General features: G+C 36.6%; 1 protein-coding gene across 2 annotated transcripts in view; it reads left to right on the top strand.

Annotated features, from left to right (window-relative positions):
* The window catches only part of THADA (THADA armadillo repeat containing), a 114,792-nt gene that overhangs the window by 10,542 nt on the left and 77,116 nt on the right, over positions 1-27,134 (top strand). For both annotated transcript variants that reach the window (XM_070734533.1, XM_070734532.1), the window contains exons 9-23: positions 173-363; positions 1,433-1,527; positions 2,272-2,492; positions 4,568-5,259; positions 5,929-6,080; positions 6,162-6,317; positions 6,810-6,932; positions 8,694-8,817; positions 10,789-10,940; positions 11,659-11,872; positions 12,810-12,939; positions 14,335-14,471; positions 18,385-18,531; positions 20,610-20,767; positions 24,746-24,855. In XM_070734533.1, coding sequence (XP_070590634.1) covers positions 173-363; positions 1,433-1,527; positions 2,272-2,492; positions 4,568-5,259; positions 5,929-6,080; positions 6,162-6,317; positions 6,810-6,932; positions 8,694-8,817; positions 10,789-10,940; positions 11,659-11,872; positions 12,810-12,939; positions 14,335-14,471; positions 18,385-18,531; positions 20,610-20,767; positions 24,746-24,855 — 2,802 coding nt within the window. The remainder of the gene's footprint in view (positions 1-172; positions 364-1,432; positions 1,528-2,271; positions 2,493-4,567; positions 5,260-5,928; positions 6,081-6,161; positions 6,318-6,809; positions 6,933-8,693; positions 8,818-10,788; positions 10,941-11,658; positions 11,873-12,809; positions 12,940-14,334; positions 14,472-18,384; positions 18,532-20,609; positions 20,768-24,745; positions 24,856-27,134) is intronic.

The raw sequence follows: 27,134 nt of genomic DNA, 5'->3' as shown, positions 1-27,134 counted from the left end.
TTGTAATGTGTTCTTATTGATTAAGTAATTTAAATTTATTTGTAATGTACATATGAATCTCTATCCATTGGTCTACTATATGGACATATATATGTAGATATTATTATGATATATAAAAGTCCTCCCAAAAAGGTTTGAAACAGTAATTTGTTTTATTTATATCTTTTTAAAGGAAATTCAGTGGAAATCACATTGCTCAAACCCGGATGATGCATGATTTGCTTATGGGAATTAAAGTTTCCATGACATTGATTCAAAAGATTTTGGAAAATATACAGGGATGTTTTTGGAAGAAATTGGATTCTCCCATTTGGCAATGTATGTGTGGACTTCTGAACTGCTTTATATGCTGCTTAAATAATGGTAAATCGTGCTAATAATTTAAATTTTTTAATTTTTCTCCAGTCTATTTCAAAAGAGAGAGAAAGCTAAACTTGGGAATAACAATCTTTATACTAAAATAATGTCATTCTTGCTTATTTTTAAAAAACTTGGATTGGATTTAAATATTTCTACGAATCCAATTCTGCTTACAAAAGGAATACAAGTATACCTTGCTTACCAATTATCTTTTTAGTGACTGTTCAAAGTTATAATGGTTATAACAAAAAAAGTTTTGAAACCAGTCTTCATTACAAGCAGAATTAATAGAGAATACAGATGTAAAATTGCACATCTCTGTCATGCATGTCTTGTTTAACAACTACTGTGATTGCTTAACAATGGAAGTCAAAGTGGTGACAAATGGCTGACACAGTCATGCACTTTTTTGCTTAGTGACTACAGTGCTTAGTGACAGAATTACCAGTCTGAATTGTGATCAGTAAAAAAGAATACCTGTAATTAGTTTCTCCAGCTTATATAAAACCCTATGAAAATCTGCTCTGTGTGTATGGTTGTTTGCCATAGGCATCAAGTTGAATGAATAAATGATTTAGAGCATTACAAAAGATGGTTTGGGAAGTTGCAGGAGAGTGAGTAATTGTTAAAAACTCTCTCTTTTTGTACATAGCAGCATATTCTGATTTGTAGACTTGTGAAAATGGAACAGCTATTCCATTTTTGGGAAAGCTACTTTTGGTCCTAGTTGATATTCAGTCAAGGGTAATATTAGTGGTTGGGTTCATGCATCATATAATGTCATGTATTTTACAATACTGGTTTATTGAAGAAAACACAATTATATGTATTTATTACAATTTTGACCATGATTTCTACAACATTAGAAACAAACAAATAATCTGGCATAATTTTATGAACAATTGAGGCCACTGTATATAATAATGTTGATGATTTTTCTTTGTTATGATCATGAAATTTAGTATGTTAAATGCAATAGAAAAGATATAGTAGGAATTACCTTATTATTTCAGAAAAGCAGAATGTACTTTAAATGGCATTTATAATTCTCGTATCTTTTTCTTTTATTTAGAAGACCTTCTACAAACTGTCCAAACTTCAGCGGGATTGGCTATTGTTCTTTTTATTAAGACGATGTTTCAACCTGTTGAGAAGTTATCTTGCTTGGTTAGTGTGTGTTTCTTCTGAAAAAAGTAAAAATATGTATACAATTAATTTTGAATGTGTATTTGAAACATTAAGCTAATTTAAAAAAGAGAAGTAACTGAAAGAGTAGTCATTTCAATATTAATCACAAGGTTCATGTTCTATTACAGGAAATATTGCGACTTTACAATGCAATAAGATAACATTTAACTTTAAGCAACTTTGGGACAAGATAACATTTACTTGGACGTTAATCCCATTTAATTCACAGGGATAAATTATCAGATGATTTTTAAAAGATTGCAACTATAATGTTGGTCTCACAGATTTATTCAACCTATAGATCTGAATTGTTGACTATGAGTAAATGCAATCCTATACGGATTTGGGAATAGTCTATAATGCGTGTGTTTTAGGTGGTAAAATGGAGATAAATAGTAATCTTCAATAGCTTTGGAAATATACAGTAACATAGAAACATAGAAGACTGACGGCAGAAAAAGACCTCTAGTCTGCCCTTATACTATTTTCTGTATTTTATCTTAGGATGGATATATGTTTATCCCAGGCATGTTTAAATTCAGTTACTGTGTTTATTATTTGAAGTTTAGCTCTCTAATTTCCATTCAGTATCAGCTATAAAATAAATAAACATTGTGTTTTACAGGTTTTGTTGTAATTTTTTGCTTTCCAGCGATCTAGTAAACCATACTTTTTCATTTCCCCCCTCTTATATTATAGTTATGTTACATTTCTTTTTTGCAGATCAGTGACTTGATTTGTGGCTTATTAAACTGTTCTGATGTGCCAAAGTGGTTTGTGGACAGCTGTGGTGCTCTCTGTACTGCTGAACTTTCTGACTCGGTCCTCCTTTTTCTTTGCCATGGAGCACTTGCGATGTTAGATTGGAAAGATCACAGCATGGGAGAGAATGCAGAGAAACTACTCTTGGATATAGCCTCTGTTTTGTTGACCTTAAGCACACGGTAAAATCTGGTTTTATTTTTTTTATAATTTCAATAATATAAATGAAACTCAGATTCTTGATTGATAAAGCTCAACCTGCACTGTAAATCCTCTGAGTATTGAAATACAACATGAAATAGAATATTTGGAGCCAGTGTGAATTTAGTAGTTGACGTTCTGACCTATAAACCAGAACTCTGCGGGTTTTAGACTGCCTTTGGCATGAAAACTGGCTGGAGAGAATGTCATACTCTCTCAGTCCACTTCTTTTCTACAGGGTTCCCTAATACTAAAGTATTTTTAGGCAGTCAGAGAATAAGAGAGGAGAGAGGGATAGCTTTATCTATGCATTCATATTTTTCATTAGCAACTGTGCACAACTGAACTTGAAGAAAAGAGACTTGCATAAGCATTTTTAAATTTTAAAATTTAAATATACTGCTTCACAATGCTTTACAGCCCTCTCTAAGCGGTTCACAGAGTCAGCATATTGCCCCCAACCATTTTATTGACCTTGGAAGAATGGAAGGCTGAGTCAACTTTGAGCCAGTTAGGATCAAACTCCTAGAGTGATTAGTGAGTTAGCCCTGTAGTACTACATTCCAACCACTGCACCACCACGGCTCTGAAACCAATCCGAAGTTATTTATAGACTGGATAGTTTGCTAACCTATGGGGATTTTAGAAATATGTGGGATCATATGCTAGGAGGAAACCTTAGAAAATAATATATTTTGTCAAACATATTTGTCCTGATCTTCTATTAGAAAAGCTGTCAGAATATGGGCATCTACAATGGGGGCAGGGGAGAGGTCAATTGGTCTTCCAGGTTTCAGCTCTTATTTTTAAAAAGTTCCAAATTCTAGTCCTAGATAAGGTATGAAGATGGCAGAAGGTAGGTTATGTCAATAAAGCAGCAGTGCAGTATTATGCAATCTCCTGCAAGATGAATTTTTAAATGGAAATTTGAGTGGGCTAAAGCTGACTGCTAACAAAGCAATACATTGTTTATGTATGTAGAATATTAAGAAAACAAACTTTGATTTTGGAAGGGTTCTTTTTATCATTTGAAGCTGAGTTCTGCACTATTGACCAACAATGTCTTCGTAGAATCACCCAACTATTGTAGTGCCATAAAAACTGTCCTTGTTATTGTTACATGAGTACAGTGATATTGAATTTTTGAAAAAAATCATGTATTTGGTCAGAAGTTAGTTTTTTCTCAAGCTGTGTAAAGGACTTCATGGTGAATATTTCAAAGTCTCTTGTTTTACTCACTTGTCTTTTGTAAACTACTCAAGACTCACTTATACCGCCAGGCATGAAGGAGTTGAGACACCTTTCCCCCAGGTTTTTTTATACTTTGTTTTATGTTTGGTATGAATGCGCTGTTTGGTTTTTTAAATAATGATAGGGTTTTATATGTTTTTTAATATTAGATTTGTTCCACTACTATATTGTTTTTATTACTGTTGTGAGCTGCCCCGAGTCTTTGGAGAGGGGCGACATACAAATCTAATAAATAATAATAATAATAATAATAATAATAATAATAATAATAATAATAATAAACATACACGTTAAATGGGAGATACTGTATAAAATGAAGTTAGGAAGTATTTTCATTAGCTTTATTTATTGTTTCTTATTTTGTAGTGGCACTTAAGATGGTTCAACAATTGTTTGAATTCCCTTTTTATAATTTACAAGGAGCACCTTTACCAACTTATGTTAAGCATCAGTTTGTTTTCCTTCATCTGGTCTATACAAGATACCAAACATTGTTTTTAGGTGTTTAGTAATGTAAATTAGATTTACATCTCCCATTACAGTTTTCCTCACTAGTATATTATTTCTGCATCAAAAGAGCAGTTTGCATATATTCTAAAATATATAGCCCAGAAAGAGAAATAAAATCGTATGAAAAGAGAAAGTTTTATTATAAATCAAAAGCATTCAAATAAATCTAAATAAAAAGTGGAAGAAGGAAAAAAAATCTACATATGTGACAAAACAAACATTTGAGCATTGATACTCAGTTTGTTTTAAAATATGCTCATATATTATTTCCCCTACTTTATACTTTTTCTCCAAGGTTAAAAGAGTCTGTAATGGCAGCATCTCTATCCAGAATTCTAGCTATTTGGACCAATGTAGCAATGGATTGTCTTCAATCAAGTTCTAGAAATCTGAAAGTCCATCTTAATGGAAACTCGGAAACCATTAGTAAAATTTTGGATTATGTGTATGCACATTGGGAACATCCACTAGATGCAGTTAGGCACCAGACCAAGCTAATATTTAAAAATATTCTTCAAATACATCAGACTGCTGTGAAAGAATCCATAATAAAACCAGACCCTTTTTTCTCAGAATTAACTGAAAATCTGTTAGGTTTAGAATGGCATGTTAAAGGCAAATACTCATCACTTGGATATATTGTGGAATGTATTGGCATTGACAGTCTTTTGGAAATTGACAGAACAATTCCTGTACAAATCTTGGATGTAATGAATGATCAGTCTTTTGCACCTTATGCAAGTGATTTATTGGAAATCATGTTTGTAAATCACAAGAGGCATCTGATATCCACTTTGGAAAGAAGCACTTGGATTGATAGCTGGCATGAGACATGGGTTTCTCCTCTGCTTTTGATTTTATGTGATGGAAATCCAGAACAAGCCACCTATGTAACAGATTATTACTTACCAAAATTGCTAAAATGTAGCCCAGAAAGCTTGAACTACATGATTAAAATCCTTCAGATTTCAACAGAGTCTAATGTTGGTAAGATTTTTTAACCTTATACTGTATTTAACATGTGTAAAGTATCCATAAATGGGCAGAGTTTGTGGGTGTTGTTGTTTATTTTTTTTGAAATGAATTTGGGAGAATGATAGAATTCCAAGTTATCAGTTTCTTAAAGGATAAGTAAAGATTGCCCTTGGTGACTGGGAACATACTTTAGTATTTCTATTCTGAAACCTTCTTTCAATTAATAATATAAACTGTATTATCTTGATTAGAAACTAAATAAAGTTGGTAATTTACCCCTTGTATTAGTTTTCTTCGTAAACATTATTAAAGATAACCATCCCCCCACTTTAATTCCTACCACAAAAGGTAACGTTTTTATTGAAAGTTTGGCTTTCATATTATGAAGGGCTTTCATATTATTTCATAAAATGTATTCCAGTGATTAGAGTAGCCATGTTATTGGACAAGTTCAAATGGTTGCTTTATAATAGGTTCCTTTCCAAAGCATTTTTATATTTAAATGGCCTTCATATTTAAATGCCAAGATAGTGCTTGTAACAAGCAGGCACATCTTTTGTGTATCATAAAAATTAAGCTATCCTAATCTGTTTGGTGCATTGATTTTAATGGGCATGCTGAGCTGAGAAGAAAATGAGTGACTAACCACTATGTTAATTAGAATGTGTGTATTTTATTAAGGATCTTTCAAAACCAGAGGAGCTCTTGGAGCCCTGATGGCATGCTTGAGAACAGCCAGGTCTCATGGGCACTTGCAGTTTGCAGTCATAATACAAGATGGCCTTGTGCCTGTGAACTGTATAAAACAAGGTTTGGTTCACCAACATGAGGAGGTACATGTCTCAGTGTTTTAAACATTAAGTTATTATTTCAGAGAGAAACCAGATAATTAAAACTTGCTTCTAATTTTAAAGGTCCGAATAGATGCTTTGGGTTTACTGTGTGAAAGCCACCGCAGCACAGAAGTAATTTCCGTAGAAGAAATGCAACTTATACAGTTTTTCATTAGATATAACTTGAACAACCAATCGGCAGCAGTAAGGCAACAGATTTGTTCCTTGTTGAAAAAGGTAATTTCAAAATGTGAATGTAAAACATACCCTTGTTTCTCAAAGTGCCATACAAATTAGATTTCTTGCAGTCTTTATGGATTTTTTAACTATATAAATTACCATATTTTTCGCTTCATAAGACGCACCTGACCATAAGATGAACCTAGGTTTAGAGGAGGAAAACAAGAAAAAAAAATAGATGGAGCCTGAGAGGACCACAGATAGGTGTCCTCTCATGTACCAGGTCTGTCTACTGACTCCTGCATAGCGGAAAAGAGAAGAGGCGGGCAATGACAAAGACAGAAGGGTGGGGTTCAGCACTATAAAAGGACCCTGCTGCGGCGGCCCAGCCTGTGATACAATATTCCCTCCATAAGATGCACAGATATTTTAGCCACTTTTTTGAGGTGGGGGAGAGTGTGTCTTATGGCGTGAAAAATACAGTAATTTGTAGTGCCATTTTTTAATCTTTTTAATCGAATTTTATTTTGCTCTTTTTTTCCCCAAAAGTTGTTCTGCCGGACATATGAAAGTTCCCAGACAATTCATAAAATGCAACAATTGAAGTCTAAACAAGGTCTAATTAATCAGTCACTTATATGGGATCCATTAACAACTTTGCAACAGTATAAGGTAGGTTTTGTAAATTGATTTAACCTAAAGAATATTTTTGTGTAAATTTCAAATAATTCCATTACCACAGAAGAGGAGAATAAAATAAACAGTTGATTTTCTGTGATTTGTAAAATTGAGATATAACTGAAGTAGATTTGAACTATTGGACATTACATTATGTGCAAATTGAAAAGTATAGACATTTCTTGTCTATGAATTCAATGTTTTTAGTAAGTTTTATTGTTCATTTTTATTGCTGGAAAGTGATATTAATTCTTGTACTATTTTCTTGAAATGAAATCTGGGTGCCCACAGCTGAAATAAAGATTGGCCCTTATAATGGCCCACATAATGCAGAAAAGGAAGTCAGCTTGTTAGTTATGCCGTAATATCATAGAAATCTCTATGAAGTGTAAAGCTTCAAACAAGCTTTATTTAGTAGCAGCTCCAAAAATGGCTAAATCATCAGACCTAAAAATAAATGTGTAATCTATCATCCAAAGTACAGTGTTCCCTCGATTTTCGCGGGGGATGCGTTCCGAGATGCGGAAGTAAATACACTATTCTTGGATATGAACAGTATCACAAGCCTTCCCTTAACACCTTAAACCCTAAATTACAATTTCCTATTCCCTTAGCAACCACTTAGATTATTACTCACCATGTTTATTTATTAAAGTTTATTTAAAAAAATATGAAAGGCAGACGAAAGTTTGGCGATGACATATGACGTCATCGGGTGAGAAAAACCGTGGTATAGGGGGAAAAAAACCCGAAGTATTTTTTAATTAATATTTTTGAAAAACTGTGGTATAGACTTTTCGCGAAGTTTGAACCCACGAAAATCGAGGGAACGCTCTATTTGTGTTTGTCCTAATATAAAGCATGTGCCAGTGATCTGAGAAATAATTCAATCAGAAATGTGCTTTTCCCAGAATGGCTTGGAGAATTCAGGTTATGACCTAGTTATTGTGTTATAGGATCAGAGGATAAGGAGGGATGATTTGGTTGATGTGTAGTTGATATGAACCAGGACAGAAAGAATTTTTCAAACATAAATTTCAAATACGATATATGGTTTTTATCTGGGGTAAGCAACCAGATCCACTCAGTGAATAGCCTCAGGCTGAAACTGTAGTTTGTCTCCTATATTACAAGAATCTCATTTTCATTTCATTTATTCATTTGTCCAAAACATAAATACATAGGAAGAAAAATAGACATGTGATAATATAAAAGAGGGTGAAAGTAAACTTAGAGAGGATATATGAAAGGAAGAGAATATATAAGATAGGTGAAAGAAAGGAAAGACATTTGGACAGGGGACGAAAGGCACACCAGTGCACTTATGTACACCCCTTACTAGCCTCTTAGGAACCTGGAGAGGTCAATCGTGGAGAGTCTAAGGGAGAAGTGTTGGGTGTTAGGGGTTGACACAATTGAGTCCGGTAATGAGTTCCACGCTTCGATAACTTGATCGTTGAAATCATATTTTTTGCAGTCAAGTTTGGCGCGGTTCGTATTAAGTTTGAATCTGTTGTGTGCTGTTGTGTTATTTCTGGCAACATCCAGAAAAAACTTAATGAATTTTTTTGGGAAGTCATGTTTATGCATTTGCTGTTCTACAGTAACTCCAGTCTCTGCTCATTTGGCCCCTTCAGCCTTCGCCACAATAATATATGTATATGCATAGTTTTTTAAAATATATTCCTCCTTCCAAAGGAAAATTGTATTTGATCATTATCACAAGTAAATATGTAATTGCTGTTTTATCTTTAGGATTTCATCTCTACCATCTGCAGTATACTTTTTGAATCCTTGTTTCCTGGCTCATCCCATCCAAGCAGATTTACTGCACTGACTCTTTTGGGAACAATAACGGACACATTTCCTAATTCAGAAGGTAGGTTACCTTGAAGAACAGACTGATATTAAAGTGATTTTCCAGGAAATACTAACATTAATTAATTAATTTATTTATTTATTAGATTTGTATGCCGCCCCTCTCCGAAGACTCGGGGCGGCTAACAACAGTATAAAAAGGCAATGTAAACAAATCTAATATTAAAAATAATCTAAAAAACCCCAATTTAAAGAACCACTCATACATACAAGTATACCATGTATAAATTCTATAAGCCTAGGGGGAAGGGAAATTTCAATTCCCCCATGCCTGACGACAGAGGTGGGTTAATTAATGTAACATTTTTAAAAATATTTTTTCATACCCAAAGTAAAATTGTTAAAGAATATGAACATTTTTATATTAGATGATAAGAACTGTGTTTGGATGATATAACGGCACCACCTGAGGTTATAAACATGCTGGAGGGTCCCTTCCCTAGATAAGCTATGGTTTAAGTTGCTCTTTTATCCACTCAAAAGTGATGACTGCTTTGGTCAGAAACCAATCTGAGAAAGAAGCTATTGTTTGTTTAAGCTTCTCATTTTGAGTTGACATGCTTCAGTTAGAGAAACAAAGTGCAGGCTGAGATCCATTCAGAACAAGGAGTTGATATATTTCCCACTAAACGTATATGGATCGTCCTTGGCTTACATCCGTTCATTCATTTCTAGCCGTTCCTGATAGAGAGATCTACCTTTCCAGTCCATGGTTTGAGAGAGGAGTGAAGGAATCCATTTATGCCATAGTGGAAAATCCCCACTCTCAGTTAAGTGGAGGCCTCAGACATAATCTTTCCCTCCTTTTTGATGCTGCTTATGCATCATGCCCAGGAAGATAAAGACCACCTCACAGGTTCACCAGGGAGGCCACACTTAATGTCCTACCTAGGAGAAAGGATTTAGGAACAACTCCTCTTAATAACTGACCTAATGAACCTATTCAAATTAGTTGAGAAATGAAAACCACCCTGGAGGCTATATATAGATTCCCCTAACCAATTTACTCAGACTGAAGAAACCACTTGGATAAGTAGCAAATAGTTTCCGATCAGAAAAGAAAAAAAAGTCCAGTTGCCATGATTCAACTTCTAGACAGTTCTGGTGTATGGCTGAGAATCTTCATCAACAGCCTAGTTTTATGCTTTCCCCTAAGTATTACCTAGCCATTTACCTGGAAGAGGAAAACAGATGGTTTCATAAAGGCCAAGATCCTTCTGCAGTAAATATACAGTGGTACCTCTACTTACAAACGCCTCTATTTATGAACTTTTCTTGATAACAACAGGGTGTTCAAGATTTTTTTGTGTCTTCTCAAGAACTATTTTCCACTTACCCGAGCCTCCAAAACTGTAACTGGAAAAGGCAGGGATAAGCCTCCGTGGGGCCTCTCTAGGAATCTCCTGGGAGAAAACAGGGCCTCCACCCTCCCCGTGGTTTCCCCAATCGCACGCATTATTTGCTTTTACATTAATTTCTATAGGAAGAATTGCTTCTTCTTACAAACTTTTCTACTTAACAACCTGGTCACGGAATGAATTAAGTTCGTAAGTAGAGGTACCACTGTATATTGATTTCAATATCAGCAGCTGATATTAAAAATATCATCTGAACATGCATATGCATATGTTATTGTTATTGTGGTTTCAGATGTAAAATAAGCAAAACTAATACTGGTGAAGTATACATGGAAAGACTGAAGATTGTTATAATTCTCATGTTAGGCTCTTTTGAAACCAGAATGAGATACTGTTTTCCTTTTGCTATTATTGATAATGATACCATGTGGCACTTCCCTACTTCATGAAAGCTTTTTCACACTATCATATAATATAGTAAATTTAGATTTTTAAAAATATGATGAGTAATTCCAGATAATAATATGCATTAGAAGGAATATTGTTCATGGTTGGTTGTTGTTTTCTAGCCATGCTCCAAATTAGCTGTCTGTAAATATTTCCATTTTTTATAGGCCAAAGTCAAGAGTTATTCCAAATAGCACAAGAAGTTGACTGTTCTCGTGCCGAAAGTTTGTTACACTGTTTTGCCAGCACTTTTGAGGAAGTAAAGACATTGGCATTTGATCTTCTAATGAAGCTTCATCCTTTCTTGCCTTATTTTCAGGTAGAAACACAGCTTACAGATTTATTTATTTATTATTATTTATTATGACATTTATATAATCATGCAATTCACTCATAGTGACTAGATATTGATGGTAATTACCACACATAAATTTCTCTAGCACCGATTAGATATTGATTACCTATGCTAATCATAAGCCAATATTTCTGTTTGGATATTCAGATGACCGAGCATATTTATTTATTTATTTATTTATTTATTTATTTATTTATTTATTTATTTATTTATTTATTTATTTATTTATTTATTTATTTATTTAGTTAGTTAGTTAGTTAGTTAGTTAGTTAGTTAGTTAGTTAGTTATTAGATTTGTATGCCGCCCCTCTCTGTAGACTCGGGGCGGCTCACAACACAATAAAACAGTTCATGACAAATCTAATAATTTACAATTTTAAATATTTAAAAAACCCCATTATTAAGCAGACATACATACAAACATACCATACATAAATTGTATAGGCCCGGGGGAGATATCTCAGTTCCCCCATGCCTGGCGACAAAGGTGGGTTTTGAGGAGTTTACGAAAGGCAAGGAGGGTAGGGGCAGTTCTAATCTCTGGGGGGAGCTGGTTCCAGAGAGTCGGGGCCACCACAGAGAAGGCTCTTCCCCTGGGGCCCGCCAACCGAGCATGTTACAGTTTCTACCCATCAGCTAACATTTAAAACTTTTTTTAAAAAATTTTTCTTGCATATTTCAGGATCCTGAAAAACTGCAAGCATTGTTTCAGGTAGCTATGCAGCTCAGCCGAAGTTCAAAGCCATATGACTGCGTGACTGCTTCCTATTTGCTGAACTTCTTAATACATCAGAAAGGATTGTTGAATATTCGTTTAGAAGGTTATCAACTTCTGGGCATGTTTCAGCCAAATGAAGATCTATCTGCTGGCTTATTAGAGAAGAACACTTTATCTGGTCATTATTTTACATTTTGTAGTTTAAAATATCCAATCTGTATTGAAAGATGATATCCAGAGAAATTACATCATGTTAAGATCTAATAGCTTTCTCTTTTAATATAAAGTTTACAGTCTTAGGTAACAGTTAGTTCATGTAGTGATGTTTAAAGGTTTTCTGTATTTGCTTCTTTGAAATTTTTATTAACTTGGGGGGAATTTTCTTTGAAACTTATAAGACATAAAAATATCTGCAACAATCTGCCTGTCTAATTTTCTGCACTTCATAATTAGTCTGATCTGTGTGCCACTTTACATATTTTGACTTTGAAAAGCTTCCACAGCAGATTTCATTGATTTTACTGACATTTGCCTACACAACATGCACCTCTTTTTTCATGTTTTGTTTTCTGTCTCTATAATATCTAGTCAATCAATATACTATTAAAACACTGATTCCTGTAACCTTCAATTGGGCAAACCATAGGGCAAACCAAGGGGCAAAGCTTTTTAAACCAAGGTACCTCAAATGGACTATTTTACAGAATGCGACTGAAATTGGGATCCATGAATCCAATGGAATTGAAATTTGTCAAATTTTATAAAACATTTTAAGACATAAACATCATAAAACATGATGACCTAATACAAAATGTCATTAAAAATTCCTTTGCTGATGTTTGATTGTGCTATACTGTTCAGCATGGGCTATTCTCAAGGCAGAAACATATCTGATTGAATCCCAGCTTTTCCAGTGAAGGCAGTACATTAGAAATTCTATCATTGTTGACCCAAAACTGGACCTAAGGTGATATAGTTTTATCTCTGTAAGTGGCTCTGTCATCAATTTGTTACTTTTTTGTGATTTGCTTGTCTACTTAATATAAAATTAGGATTTGGTAAGGAATGATATTTACAAAGACTTATACTTATATTATCTTCTTATTTACATATAGTTATCAAGTACTTGTTGGAAAATCTTGAAAGAGAAATATTACAAGCCGAGAAGTCTTTACTTCATGCAGCTGCTTCATTCCCAATGTATGGCCGAGTACACTGTATAACTGGGGCTTTGTGTCAATTAAAGTGAGTAATAATCAATATTGATGTGAATTGCAATTGCTTAAATTGCTTTCTTTGTTGCTGTAGAGTAAGCTGAAGGAGTACTTGGTCTGGCAAATGTCCTTGAAAAAATAGGGGGGATCAAAAGAAATGCTGCATGAAATTAAATTTTAATTAGAATGTAAGTCAGTTTCATTCAGTGTAGTTCTTTTCCACACGTATATACATTTTGCGTTCCTGCCAAAATAAGTAAATTTTGTTGGTAAAACCTGTGGGCGAATCTAGAATTTGTAGGGCCTGCATAGCCTCTCAGTGAGTCCTGTAGTAGTTTGCTTGGGCAAACTAATAAAATGTGCTCTTAATTTGGACTCGGATATGCTCTTGATTTGAGCTCAGTTCCATTGAGTATGGGATTTTCATGGCAACACTGTAAATACAGTAGTTTTTATTGCTTTCTGGAGTGCTTTCTAGTTTTCTAGTTGAGACTACAGCCTGGATTCCATGGTGTTCTTGTATCAAAGGTATAAACAGACTGAACCATGGGAATCTTTTGAAGAATGTTCTGTGTTGCTTCCTCAGTGAAAAACAATTGTTTCTAATGAGATTAATCTCGTCATATAGTAGGATGTAACCACTAGTTTCAATAGTGCCAGAAGGAAATATAGATTTACTTGAACAGGCTGTTCTGTAAACCTGAAAAACAGGAAAATCTGGGAATTGTCAGGGAAATCGATGGTTAGGGAAATATCAGGGGAAAAACCAGAATAAATCAGGGGAAAAAACCAAACTGTATTAAAATGTTTAAAAGTCAGGGAAAAATCATGTAAAAAAACAAACAAACAAATTACACTGCCTGGCAGAGTCAAACAAAAATGAGCATAACTCTGGCAACAACTTGCTTCCTCAGCTACCGATATTTCTCGATGGTTTAGCAGTTTGATATGACATCATCTACAACCTTAACTAGATTGCAAGTTATAGGGAAATGTCAGGGAAATATCAGGAAATTTCAAAATGCTTTCCCCCTGGGCACCCTGTAGAAGGAAAAGTTTAGATTGTACTTCAGACAACAAGACACCTTGAATAGATATGGAAAAGTATCCTATTGTTGCTGTGAGCCGCCCTGAGTCTACGGAGAGGGGCGGCATACAAATCTAATAAATAAATAAATATCATTCGGTGTTTTGGGATTCCAGTGATGCATTTATTTATATATCCCCCTTCATTGAGGGAAAATACGACACATAATACATTATAAGAATAATTTTGCATGCAGTAAGTTTTAAGTTACAATTTTTTCATGTATCCATTTATATTAAATAAGCATATAATTTCTCATACTTTATTTTATTTTTATACTTTTAATTAATTTTGGGGTGACTTGAAATCACAGTGAATTTTTTGATTTATTTCTTACAGTCATATGACGCTGACCAGTGAATGGAAGGAAGTAGTGAAAAAACTTATTCTGATGTCCTATAAACTATCTGCTGTAGTATCTCCAGTAGTTCAGAGTTCATCTCCAGAAGGCCTTATTCCAATGGATACTGACTTGGGTAATATAGGAATTCCTAAAATTCCTGACTTTTTTGATGCGCTAACCACAATAAATTTTATGTATTTTGTTTATCAAACTAGATGCCTCTTTGCTGAATCAAATACTGTAGTTTCCTTCTCTAAGCTCCCCCACCCCCAGAACTGCGCATTCCAGTATTCCTCTATATAGAACAGATTTTTTTATTGGCCAAGTGTGATTGGACACACAAGGAATTTGTCTTGGTGCATATGCTCTCAACGTACATAAAAGAAAAAGATACATTTGCCAAGAATCGTGTGGTACAACACTTAATGATTGTCATAGGGGTCAAATAAGCAATGAAGAAACAATCAATATTAATAAAAATCTTAGGATACAAGCAACAAGTTACAGTCATACAGTCCTAAGTGGGAGGAAAAGGATGATCGGAATGATGAGAAAAACTAGTACAATAGAAGTGCAGATTTAGTAAAAAGTCTGACAGTGTTGAGGGAATTATTTGTTTAGTAGAATGATGGAATTCGGGAAAAAACTGTTCTTGTGTCTAGTTGTCTTGGTGTGCAGTGCTCTGTAGCAACGTTTTGAGGGTAGGAGTTGAAACAGTTTGTGTCCAGGATGTCAGGAGTCAATAAATATTTTCCCCGCCCTCTTTTTGACTCGTGCAGTATACAGGCCCTCAATGGAAGGCAGGTTGGCAGCAATTGTTTTTTCTGCAGTTCTGATTATCCTCTGAAGTCTGTCGATCCTGATGGGTTGCAGCACCAAACCAGACAGTTATAGAGATGCAGATGACAGACTCAATGATTCCTCTGTAGAACTGTATCAGCAGCTCCTTGGGCAGTTTGAGTTTCCTGAGCTGGCGCAGAAAGAACATTCTTTGTTGTGTTTTTTTGATGATGCTTTTGATGTTAGGTGACCATTTTAGGTTTTGAGATATGATAGAACCTAGAAATTTGAAGGTCTCTACTGTTGATACTGTGTTGTCTAGTATTATGAGAGGTGGAAGGGTTTCTCCTAAAGTCTATCACCATTTCTACGGTTTTGAGTGTGTTCAGTTCTAAATTGTTCTGGTCACACCACAAGGATAGTTGTTCAACTTCCTGTCTGTATGCGGATTCATCATTGTCTCGAATGAATCTGATCACTGTTGTATCATCTGCAAACTTCAGTAGTTTAACAGATGGATCGTTTGAGATGCAGTCATTAGTGTATAGAGAGAAGAGAAGTGGTGAGAGTACACAGCCTTGGGAGGCAACTGTGCTAATTGTATATCTGATTTGATTTTTCCTAGCTTCACCTGCTGCTTCCTGTTTGTTAGGAAGCTTGTGATCCACTTACATGTGTGTTCAGGTACCGCCAGCTGATTTAGTTTGGTTAAGAGAATGTCCGGTATGATGGTATTGAATGCTGAACTGAAGTCTACAAAGAGGACCCTAGCGTAAGTCATTGGAGATTCAAGACGTTGAAGGATGTAGTGTAGAGCCATATTAACAGCATCATCTGTTGATCTATTTGCTCAGTATGCAAATTGCAGGGGGTCTAAGAGTGGATCCGTGATGGTTTTCAAGTGGAACATCACTAGCCTTTCAAAGGTTTTCATAACTACAGATGTTAGAGCAGCTGGTCTGTATTCATTCAGTTCCTTGATGGCGGGCTTCTTCAGCACTGGGATGATAGTCAAGCATTTGAAGCAGGAAGGAACATAGCACAACTCTAGTGATTTGTTGAAGATTTGGGTGAAGATGGGGGCCAATTGGTCAGCACAGACTTTTAAGCAAGAAGGATATGTTGCATTTGATGCTGAAAAGGCTGTATTTTAAATGTCAGTGTAAAATTGAGGTATAAATGCTTATAATTTATCAAGAACGTGCAAGCTAGTGATTATAGTCCAGTAATGTTTATTTGGTATTGTCAGTTTCTTGATCAAATTTAAGCATGGCCAAATAGAAGGTTGGTAAACCACCATGTGGTTGATATTCAGATTTCTAAATGTATACAGAAGAAGAGGAATGGAAACCAGAATTGGCAAATTCCTTCCAGTTTTTCTCTTATGCATTCATTTCTTTAATTATTTCTGCCCCTAACATGACTGAGAGGCGATTCCTTAAAGTTGCCGTGCTTTTCTTTGATGAAGTAAGTAATGGATAGGAACACACCCTTTCCCCTCCCCCCTTTCCCAAACAGTTTGGGAATGGGACAAATGATTCTCACCTAAACTTTTGTATTGAACTTTTTTTCAAAGTTTTTTTAAATTTTTCTCCACATTCAATATACATCTTCAATACATCTTATTGTATTCAATACAATACAATACACCTCTGAGACCACATTCTGCCGCATGAATCCCAGCGACCGGTCAGGTCCCACAGAGTCGGCCTCCTCCAGGTTCCATCAATCAGACAATGTCGTTTGGCAGGGCCCATTGGGAGAGCCTTCTCTGGGGGGCCCCGGCCCTCTGGAATCAGCTCCCCCCCCCCCCGGAGATTCGTACGCCCCCCATCCTCCTTGCCTTCCGTAAGAGTCTGAAGGCTCACTTATGCCGCCAGGCCTGGGGCCATTAGATCTTTGCCCCTGCCCAATGAATGTGTTGAGAGAATGTGGAGTGAATGTAATGATTGTTTTTTATAGTTACTGGGGATTTTCTAGATTTTTAATTAGTTAATTGGATTAAGATATTGTGTATTGTATATTTTATATGTTGTGAACTGCCTCGAGTCCTCAGAGAGGGGCAGCATAGAAATCCAATTAATAAGTAAATAATAAATCTTAATATACTTAATATAATCATTATTCAAATACAATAAACTAGATCACATTCCAGGTTTGTTTTACATTATTTCATCTATATCCAACTTTCTTCTCTCCACTTCCCTCTTTCTATCTCAGGAGGTTATTCTTCCTCTACTCTCTACTTTCTTACTCCTTCCCCTCTTCTACTACCATTCCCTTCTCCTTTCTCCTTCTTTCTACTCTTTCTCCACTCTCTCCCCTTTCTCTCCTTCCTTCCTATTTCCCATCCACCTTCTAAATCCTTCCCTAAGTGGATAGTTCTATTATCATTACATAACAGATTAAAATGTCTAGCTCTTACCCATCATGATCATCCCTCTTTTTTCCAAATCTCCTATCTAATATATTTAAATCTTGACTTTCAGTACATGTATTTTAACTCGTGCTACCTCCTTATCCTAATTTTGTCTCCTGGGACTACCACCAACCAATTCAATTTTATTCCAGATTCGTTGCTACAGCTAGGTTACATAACTAATTAGTGGACTCAATGGGTATGAATGTTTTTATTTTCTTTGCGTTTTTAGGTTGTTAGTTGTTAATTGGATTCCGGGTGTTATATATTGTTATTTTATATGTTGTAAGCTGTCCCGAACCCTCGGAGAGGGGAGGCATAAAAGTCCAATAAAGAAAGAAAGAAAGAAAGAAAGAAAGAAAGAAAGAAAGAAAGAAAGAAAGAAACAAATAATTGTTATTTGTTATGTATGTATGTATGTATGTATGTATGTATGTATGTATGTATGTATGTATGTATGTAGTTAGTTAGTGCAGGGTTACATGGCCTGTCGTTTCCAGGTCTTTCATATTACATTCCTATAGTTTCTTCCATCAATCAGGCTGAGTGTTTCTGAAGGAGTAGAAGTGTAACATGTTGGGAGGAGTAGAAAGCTTCCATTTGAAGTGTAAATAAATTATGGCTAGATGAAAGTGAAAAAAAATGGACTGATCATTAGGACCAAAAAGAGAGTGTGACAATGTCAACTTCAGAGCAAAAGAATAAGAGATCAGGAAATTTTAGGGAATTGCATTGATTGAATTGGAAGAGTTATATCACATAACACTAACAAGAACTTCACACAGTAGTGAAGTAATCCTGATATTTTGATTATATGTTTTAAAGTAAATTTTCTGTTTGCTCACAGAAGCATCAGAGAGGTTGCAGTCGATTCTACTTGAGATACAGCCATGTGATACAAATGATTACTTCACAGAAACGAAATTGTTGAAAGAATATTATGGACCAGGCTGTGATGATGGGAGAACTTCAAATATTTTTACTGAAATTAAAGGTAATTAAGAGCGAAACAAATTTTTGTCAGGGAAGGCTGTGATGAAGATTAGACTAGAGGATATCAGAAACCTATTCCAATAACTGTTATTCACAAAGGCCAAGGGCAGCTTTCTCATTTTTTAATGTATTTGAATTCAACTGATTTTCTTAAATCTGATCTTCTTAGTTTGTTGCTATTCCAGAGATATGTCGTTGGGGACTGCTGGTTACTTGCTGCTGCTTCTATAATTGTAAACTGTTTGAATTCTGGGACTTGCAACTTCCTGCTGACTTTCCTACTAGCCTGAAAGCCAACAGGAAGTTGTGAGAAGTTCCTTATTTGTTTATGAAATTATTTGCTGCCTATCTCACACCTGCATGATTTATAACATAAAAGCATTAACACATTATAAACATAACAACTATCAACTACATTTTTGATAAATTACATTAAAAGGCCTGAGGTGGTAATATTATGAATTTGTTGAAGTAAGCTGCAGCTTACAAAAACCTACACTTTTAAATAAAATTTGTTAGAAAAGGGCTATACTACGGAACTAGTCCTTTTTGTCATTTGTATACAGTGGGTCAATATATTCCCCCTAATTAAACATGAGACTCCCTACATTAGGACTGTCTCTATAGATTGCAGATTTTTGAAACAATGTGCTGATGTACAACAGATGTGACACACTTTTGGTAAGGAAAGGAAGGGAGTAGGTTTGATTAGGGTAGTTCAGATTTGCAGTGGGGGGAGGCTATTTACTTAGCTTATGCTGATGATCCGTATGAGTCACTTCCAAAGTGAAAACAAGATTTTTATGACTTCATTGCTGTTTTGGGTTTTCTCTGTACAGTACATAGATGTTGAAGAAAATGAAAGCTCTTTATTTATTTTGCCCACGCAATACCAAATAGATCAAAATAGTTTTATATCTAGGAAATTCTGATTTTCTGTTCAGAGAAAACTGTCTTGATGAAGCATAGGTCAAATCATTTGGTCAAAGCATTTGAATAACAACCAGTACATAATAAGCTTTTGCAGCGTGAAATAATATACCATCCAAAAACAACTACATTTTGTAACTTGACATCATGCGTGTTCAGAGGATGTTGCTGGATGGTTAATATGCATTCACTTGACATGGTTGTAAGTCTTGTTCCTTGAAAATTTGCCTGGATTTTAAAGCACAGAATCTATTTCATACCAAGTCAGGTCTTTAGTTCACCTAACAAAAATATCTACACCAGTATGTCATTATATCCAGTAACAGGTTGCTACTGGTATGGGCCACACCATGGCTCCGGTAGGGAAAATGGAGCTGCGTGTGCAGCTCTGCGTCCCCGGCATGCGTGCACATCCAAGATTTTGCTTCTGTGTATGCACAAGATTTTAGTGATTTTTTTTTGCTTATGCGCGAAAGCAAAAAAATCGCTGAAATCTCTCTCGCGCGCATCCCCTTGCAAGAAGCAAAATGTCACTTGGACGTGCATGTGCACTGGGAATGCAGAGCTCCATGGGAAGTGCACCGGTAGCGATGGTAAGAAGCAACCCCCACCTAATTATATGGTACCTTAAACTTTTCTAATTTAGCCCTATGCTTAGGAATTTTGAAAAACCAAGCTTAAAATGGCTGAAGACTACAGAATTAGTTGTTTTAAAGGCCAACAATTTTGCAAGATTTTAGATGGCAGCATTTTCCTAACAGTTGTGGAATCCTTGCAAGACTGGTATATGTATTGCTTCTGAGCTGTAGTCCAAGCTACAGCTCTCTTAATTGTTTTCCAGGCTTCTTAGCTTGCTATCTCTTACATATTCAAACCCGTTACATCTAATTCTAATACCTACTTGGCTGGTTTTGTCAGCTTTATTTATTTAAATGCCAAGACTCAGTTTGTTGACTGCAACTTACATTTCATTATTTGATTGAATTAAATTATTTAGTTGCCTTGACAATGTATATCTTATATAGTATATGGTGTTCATTTATCATTATTACTCAAATATTGCATTGTTAAATAATCCCGGTGAAATGATTTTTAAAAGATTGTTAGAGCTGTTGTAAGAAGTTTTGCTTTGTGTTTTATTTTTTCAAGGTAAAGAACAACATACAAGTGATGTCACAGCTCAAATGGTGTTGGTATGTTGCTGGCGAAGCATGAAGGAGGTTTCATTACTTTTAGGGAAGTTATGTCAACTTCTGCCTGTACAGATGTTTCCTAGTTGTTCAGATGCACTGATAACAGTGGACCAGGTAGAGTATCTAAAATGTTATGATCTGTTCATCCAGAGAATTTCAGTATTTACTGGATGAATTATTGGAATCATTTATTCTGCCACAGTTCTGTAGTTCTGTCTGCTGTGTTCCAAATAATAACAATGTCTTGATGAAAAATAGATAGGAATAATTTTTGGAGAAGAGCAATGTAGTTATTTAAAAATGGGGATCTTATTAATTGTTTTCTTTTTCTTCATTTAACTTTCTTAATTAGATTAAATAACTTATTTAAGTGATGTTCTAGGCCAGCTCATAAATATTTACATTAACAGAAACAGTGTTGAAATAAAGAATATTACAGCAGTGCAAATTCTGACATTTCTATTTCAGTACATTTTACTTTATTACCAGATATGGAATTGTCTTGGAAGAGTTTCCCTTAAAACTAAGGGGTCATCATTTCAGATATAATTTTTTTTTAACCAAAGGAAGAGAATGACCACGATAGGCAAAAAGACCTTCCAACCTGCTCCCCCACTGAATTTCTTTATAGGAAACAATCAGGGGCTTTAAAATTCTGCCTACAGCCTGCTTGTAGCATAACTTGTTGAAGCGTGCGGAGGGGTGATATGGACTGGGAAAGACGCACAAGTGTCCCCCTTTCCCTCCCCCTCCCTACTGGTAAATGGCTGCTGCTGAATTGGAGAGGAACAGGTAGATTGCAAGACTATTTTGGGAAACTGTCACGTAACATTGAAAATGAAGATTACAGTGGTACCTCTACTTAAGAACTTAATTCCTTCCGTGACCAGGTTCTTAAGTAGAAAAGTTTGTAAGTAGAAGCCATTTTTCCCATAGGAATCAATGTAAAAGCAAATAATGCGTGCAAACCCATTAGGAAAGAAATAAAAGCTTGGAATTTGGGTGGGAGGAGGAGGAGGAAGAAGAAGAGGAGGACAGTCGCTGCCGAAGGAAGAAGGTGAGGTGAGGGCAATAAAAAAAATCCAAAAGTTTAAGGCTTAAAAAAAAAAGGGACTGTGAGGCAGCGAGGAGGAGCACGCCCCTCCCATATATTGAAAGGCTCCTCTTGTATCCCATAAATGCCTGAGATGGCCAGGATAAAGGGGGAATGGCGGGAAACTGGCCGGGCCTTCGTGCCACTCTCAAAATTCCTGGGAAATTTTTCCAGGCTCGGGTTCTTAACTAAAAAATAGTTCTTAAGAAAAGGCAAAAAAATCTTGAACACCCGGTTCTTATCTAGAAAAGTTCTTAAGTAGAGGCGTTCTTAAGTAGAGGTACCACTGTATATTTCTGCATCAGCAGCATAGCAGCAACCAGTAGCACTGAAGCAGCCACAACTTTAGATGTCATGGGTTCTGCGTTTTGGACACATTCTAAAAGTTAGCCCATTGGAGGTTCAAATTTTTTTGCCCTATGATATACCATTTCACTCAAATCATGATGCGAATTTTAATAGCTTTCCTCTGTATTCCAGCCATATGGGCTTAGGAATCTTCTATTTAGGACAGTGCTTATATGTATATATTAAAGTTCACTGACTTCCACATTTATGTTTTTCCATTTGGCAAGCGGCAAGGTGAGATTTGATGATCATTTCAGTATAGCTTTTATGGTCTGTAACTTTGGATTGATTGAGGATATCATATTCTCTGTAGGCCAGATGACAGAATTATGCTCACTCAGACCTGTTTTTAAATCTCACCCCTCCCATTTTTTTAAGACCAAGAAGGCAAGCACACCATCTGGGACTGTTCAAGAGAATGGACTGCAGTGTTTACAAGAAATTAGCTTACCACAAGTATTTCATTTGGAAATATTTTGGATTTATTAGATTTCTGTTTTTAATTGATGACCTTTTCCCTTTCCCATATGGTTTTAACAAAGTCAGTTTCCAGCCTTAGAATATATGTGAAATAGACCTTTTCCCTTTTTTTCTGGGGGAAGTTTATGGTGAAAGTTCAAAAATAAAACTAGTTTTTCAAAATTATGATACCATTTTAGACTGAAGAAGTATTGATGTCGTGCTGAATATAGAGTTTTGAAAATAATTCTAAAATGTTTATTTACACATCTCAAACAGATGTTTTCAGCTGGCTCACAGCTGTGTGCACAGTCTTGCAATATTTTGGAAGTGCAGAGAAATGACCACCAATATACCATTAAGCTTCTTTTCTGTTCCAAGTCAAACAGGATTTAGTTTTAAAGACTTACGTTCACCTTTTAAAGCCAATGCCCTGCATTTTGCCTGAAAATATAGCTATAAATGTTGGCTATTTGATCAATAGCATTAAAAAAAAAATCTTACATTTCTTCACACTTTATCATGCTATAACCTTGATTACTGTTTGAAGATAATAAATATGAGCAAATAATCCTAATAAAGTTGATTTTTTTTTTTGCCCATTCAGTTATGTGCATTGAATGTTTAGTTTCATGGATCTTATTTAACTCTGTTCTTGAGTTCATTCCACAAGACTGCAAATTCTTTTGGTATAGAAAAACATAGCATTGTTGTTTGGCATGAGTGGTTAGAAAAGAGAGAACATGAACATTTGATAATTTGAATATTCAAATATTTGAAATTCTATATAAGGTTGCAATGTGTGTATCAATGATTCTTGAAATACATTTAGTATGTTGTGAACTTTCAAAGTGAATATTCATCCCCTGGATGGCTTCTTGTCTCCACCTGTACTACATTATACTTCATTTTCTATCCAGTATGTGATCCCATTATGTTGGACAGAAGCAATAATTACACTCATCCCGAAAGGTGGTTCTGATAATCAAAATATACAAAATTACAGACCTATTTCTTTATTGAACACAGATGATAAAATATTCAGAGCAATAATGGCAGAAAAAAATTGAAAATATTTTAAATAGATACATTTATTCAGATCAAAATGACTTCCTCCCAAACAGACATAAAAAATAATAATTTCTAACAAATATTTTTGAATATTTCAAAAATCGAAATATTTAGAAAAATAAAATATTTAGATATATGATTGTCGGAAAAGTATTTGATAAAAGAGGACAATTGTAACAAATTAATTCAACAAATAAAAAAAGATTTAGAAAATTGAAATAAACTTCAAATTTCATTAATTGGACAAATATCAGTAATGAAGATGAATATGCTTTCCAAAATTTTATTTTTATTCCAAGTTGCCCCAATAAATTTAGCGAAATCATTTTTCAAAATTTAAATAAATTAATGACAAATTTTATTTAGCAAGGAAAAAAAAATCCAGAATTAAATTGAAACCCTTGCAAGACTTTAGAGGAGGATTGGCATTACCTAACTGGGAACTGTACCATCAAGCGGCAACAATGACCTGGATTAAAGAGTGGATATTGTTGGGAAAAAACAATAGTTAATGTAATTAATTTAAAATAAGTGGAAACATTACTAAAATAGAGGTATTACAAATTCATCATGTGTTTCTTAGATGAAGTGAAGAAAGGTGGTAAACATGTAATGCTACTTTTTGTAGAACATTTATAAAATAAGCCTGATCAAGGAGGATTTAAGACAAGAACCTTTTTAAATTGCCTGTTCATTTGTGAAGGACGTTTAATTTTTGTTGTTTTGATAGAAACATAGAAACAATCAAATTTGATCTCATGCCTGTCTGAAGTGGCACATTTTAGCCATAGAGATCATGTGGTCAATGCAGTTCTATAGTTTTCCATGAGAAATGTGCTACATGTGCTTTTGAAAAAAATCAGTTCTGAACTGAAGAAACTTCTTGGATGAGAAGCAAAATGTTTTCAAGGAAAAAAACAAAGTCCAGTTGCCTTTTGAAAAGCACTTTTGGAACAGTTATGATCTGGATGATTGAGCATTTCCATAGACATTTTTCCATGAACGATATTCTTTTATTTATAAGCATAAGATTCTCTATATCACTTCATCATTCACAGTTTGCCAAAAATGTTTCTGTGAACATGGCATACATTTTTCTCTCTTTTTTTTGCTTCTGTCAGGTAAAAGATATTGGGGAATATTTCAAGAATCATCTCCTAAAGTCCCGACATAGAGGAGCATTTGAGCTAGCTTATGCTGGCTTTGTAAAACTTACAGAAGTATTTTCAAGGTAAATTGTTTTGTTATGAATTCCTTTACTTTTAATCTTTATCTGAAAGTAGCCATAGCTTATTTGGATTTATTGTCCTTGTTTGCACAAATATTGAGCAAAAATATTACTGCATTTTACCTGCACCAAATAATGTCTTTTTTCATCAAAATACCTTCCCCCTCCCTGTATACATGTATCTTCTATGAACACAAGAAGAGGGGGTCACAATCTGAGGTTAGTTAGTTGGGGGAAAGATCAGAAGCGACGTGAGAAAATATTATTCTACTGAAAAAGTAGTAAATGCTTAGAACAAACTTCCAGCAGACGTGGTTGGTAAATCCACAGTAACTGAATTTAAACATGCCTGGAATAAACATATCCATCCTAAGATAAAATACAGGAAATAGTGTAAGGGCATACTAGATGGACCATGAGGTCTTTCTCCAATGCACTTGCAAGGAGAGTCCAAGATGGGTTATACTCCAGTCTGATTGGCTGGGACTGAGTTTTAATTTAAATAATTATTAGGCAGGCACCGCCTCCCCCCCCTTAGCCCTCCAGTCTAAAAAACTCAGTCGCAGTAAAGGGACTACTGAGTTATTGCTCTTACATTTTAATTGTAATTTGTTTAAAATTTGTGTTTATATATGTTACTAACTTTTCTTTTCTCTTCCTTTCTTTAGGTATATGGGGGTTTTTCGCCTCGGGCGGGCCTGGGTTCTTAACCTCCAGTGGGTTTACCCAGTGCCTGCAGCTCCTCCACGCTGGCACCCACCCAGGCAGAGGAGACTCTGCTGGGCCACGTCGGGGGTGCAGGAGTGAGCGCCCGGGCTGCCTACCCCCGAGGTGGCACCCGGAGGTCGAGGATGTGGTTGACGCCTCGGGGGGTCCGTCCCCCCCCCGGCGAACACACCACCGGGCCGGGAGGAAGCTCCGCTCACGGCGGCCCGCGAGGGAGGACGTTCCCTGCGCAACCACCCCCGAGGAAGCAGGCAGGCGTGAGCCGATCCGAGCACGGGGGAGAAGCAGCGGATCGGCTCGTGGAGAGAGAAATTCGCCGGCGAAAAGCAAGGAGGGCGGGAATCGCTGCCTTTCCCGCCCGCCGGCATTGTATCCCTTGGTTGCCAGGGATACGGCCGGCGGCCATCTTGGGGAGGTCGCCGTGACGTCCTCCGGCGGCCATCTTGGGATGGTCCAGGGAGGCCCGGCTGACTACTCTCAGCCAATCAGGCCCCGTCGCCAGGACAACCAGCCGGCGGCCATGTTGGTGAGGTCGCCGGCTTGGATAAACACCGGGACACAAGCCTCGTGGAAAGAGGCTGTTTGCACAGGCGCAGTAAGGAAAAGGCTTGTTCTATTTTCACTTTCGCCTTCCCGGTAGCGACCAGCGGCTGCAAAGTTCCCTGTGGCTGACCCGAGTAGTTTCTAGGATCAGCGGAGACCGTGAGTTGATACCAGGGACATGGCAGACCAGGCAGCGCCTGTTGGGGAGGAGGCTACTGTGCCCAAGCCTTGCACCCCCAAGGAAAAGTCCTCCAAGACCAAGTCATCTCAGAGCTCCTCATTAAGGGAAGCTGAGAAGCGCATCAGAGCGCTGGAAAAACAGCTGGAGGCATCACAGAAGGTGGCGGGCCCGGCTTTGCCCCCCACCCAGCAATTTACTGCCAATCCCCCCAGTGCCTCCCCCACGTTATTCCAGGGGATGGCAACATCTGCCTCAGAGAGGGATTGGTCCCCAGAGAGAGGGAGCCAGACCTGGCTACCATCCAAGCCTGAACATTATGGCCCGGGGAGGCATGCGGTGGGGTGGCCTTCCATCTACCCCCCCACTCAACCTTTGCAATACGGACAGAGTGCCACCTTCACCCCTACGGCGGCAGGCCTGCGCCATACCCAGGATACGTGGCAGAACATGTCCCCGGCCCTGCAGGAACTGATTACTTCCACTTACAACCAGGGCCTGGTCACGGGGGCACAACAACACCAACAGGCCTCCGGGGGACCTCCCCCAATGAGACCTAGGGACATCTGGACGGCTCCTGGCATGCAATCGGTAACAGATTCCATGGATGAGGAGGAGGCCTACCGAGAGGATTTTAGTGAGGCTGAGGAAGACCTGTCCGGGGATGACCAACCCCCGGAACAGCCCGCCTACACGGGTCTCTTCAGGCCGTCCCTCTTCAAGGTGATCCTAAATAAGGCCAAGCTGACCATTGATCAGGCCGGCGAGAGTGGTCAGGCAGCTCCACCAGAAGCATCTCAGCCAACAGGGGGTCTGTTCGTGTTTCCCAAACAGG

Source organism: Erythrolamprus reginae, chromosome 1, assembly GCF_031021105.1.
Source record: "Erythrolamprus reginae isolate rEryReg1 chromosome 1, rEryReg1.hap1, whole genome shotgun sequence".
NCBI lineage: Eukaryota > Metazoa > Chordata > Lepidosauria > Squamata > Dipsadidae > Erythrolamprus > Erythrolamprus reginae.
The sequence above is the reverse complement of the archived record's forward strand: the minus strand, read 5'-3'. Positions and strand labels throughout refer to the sequence as shown.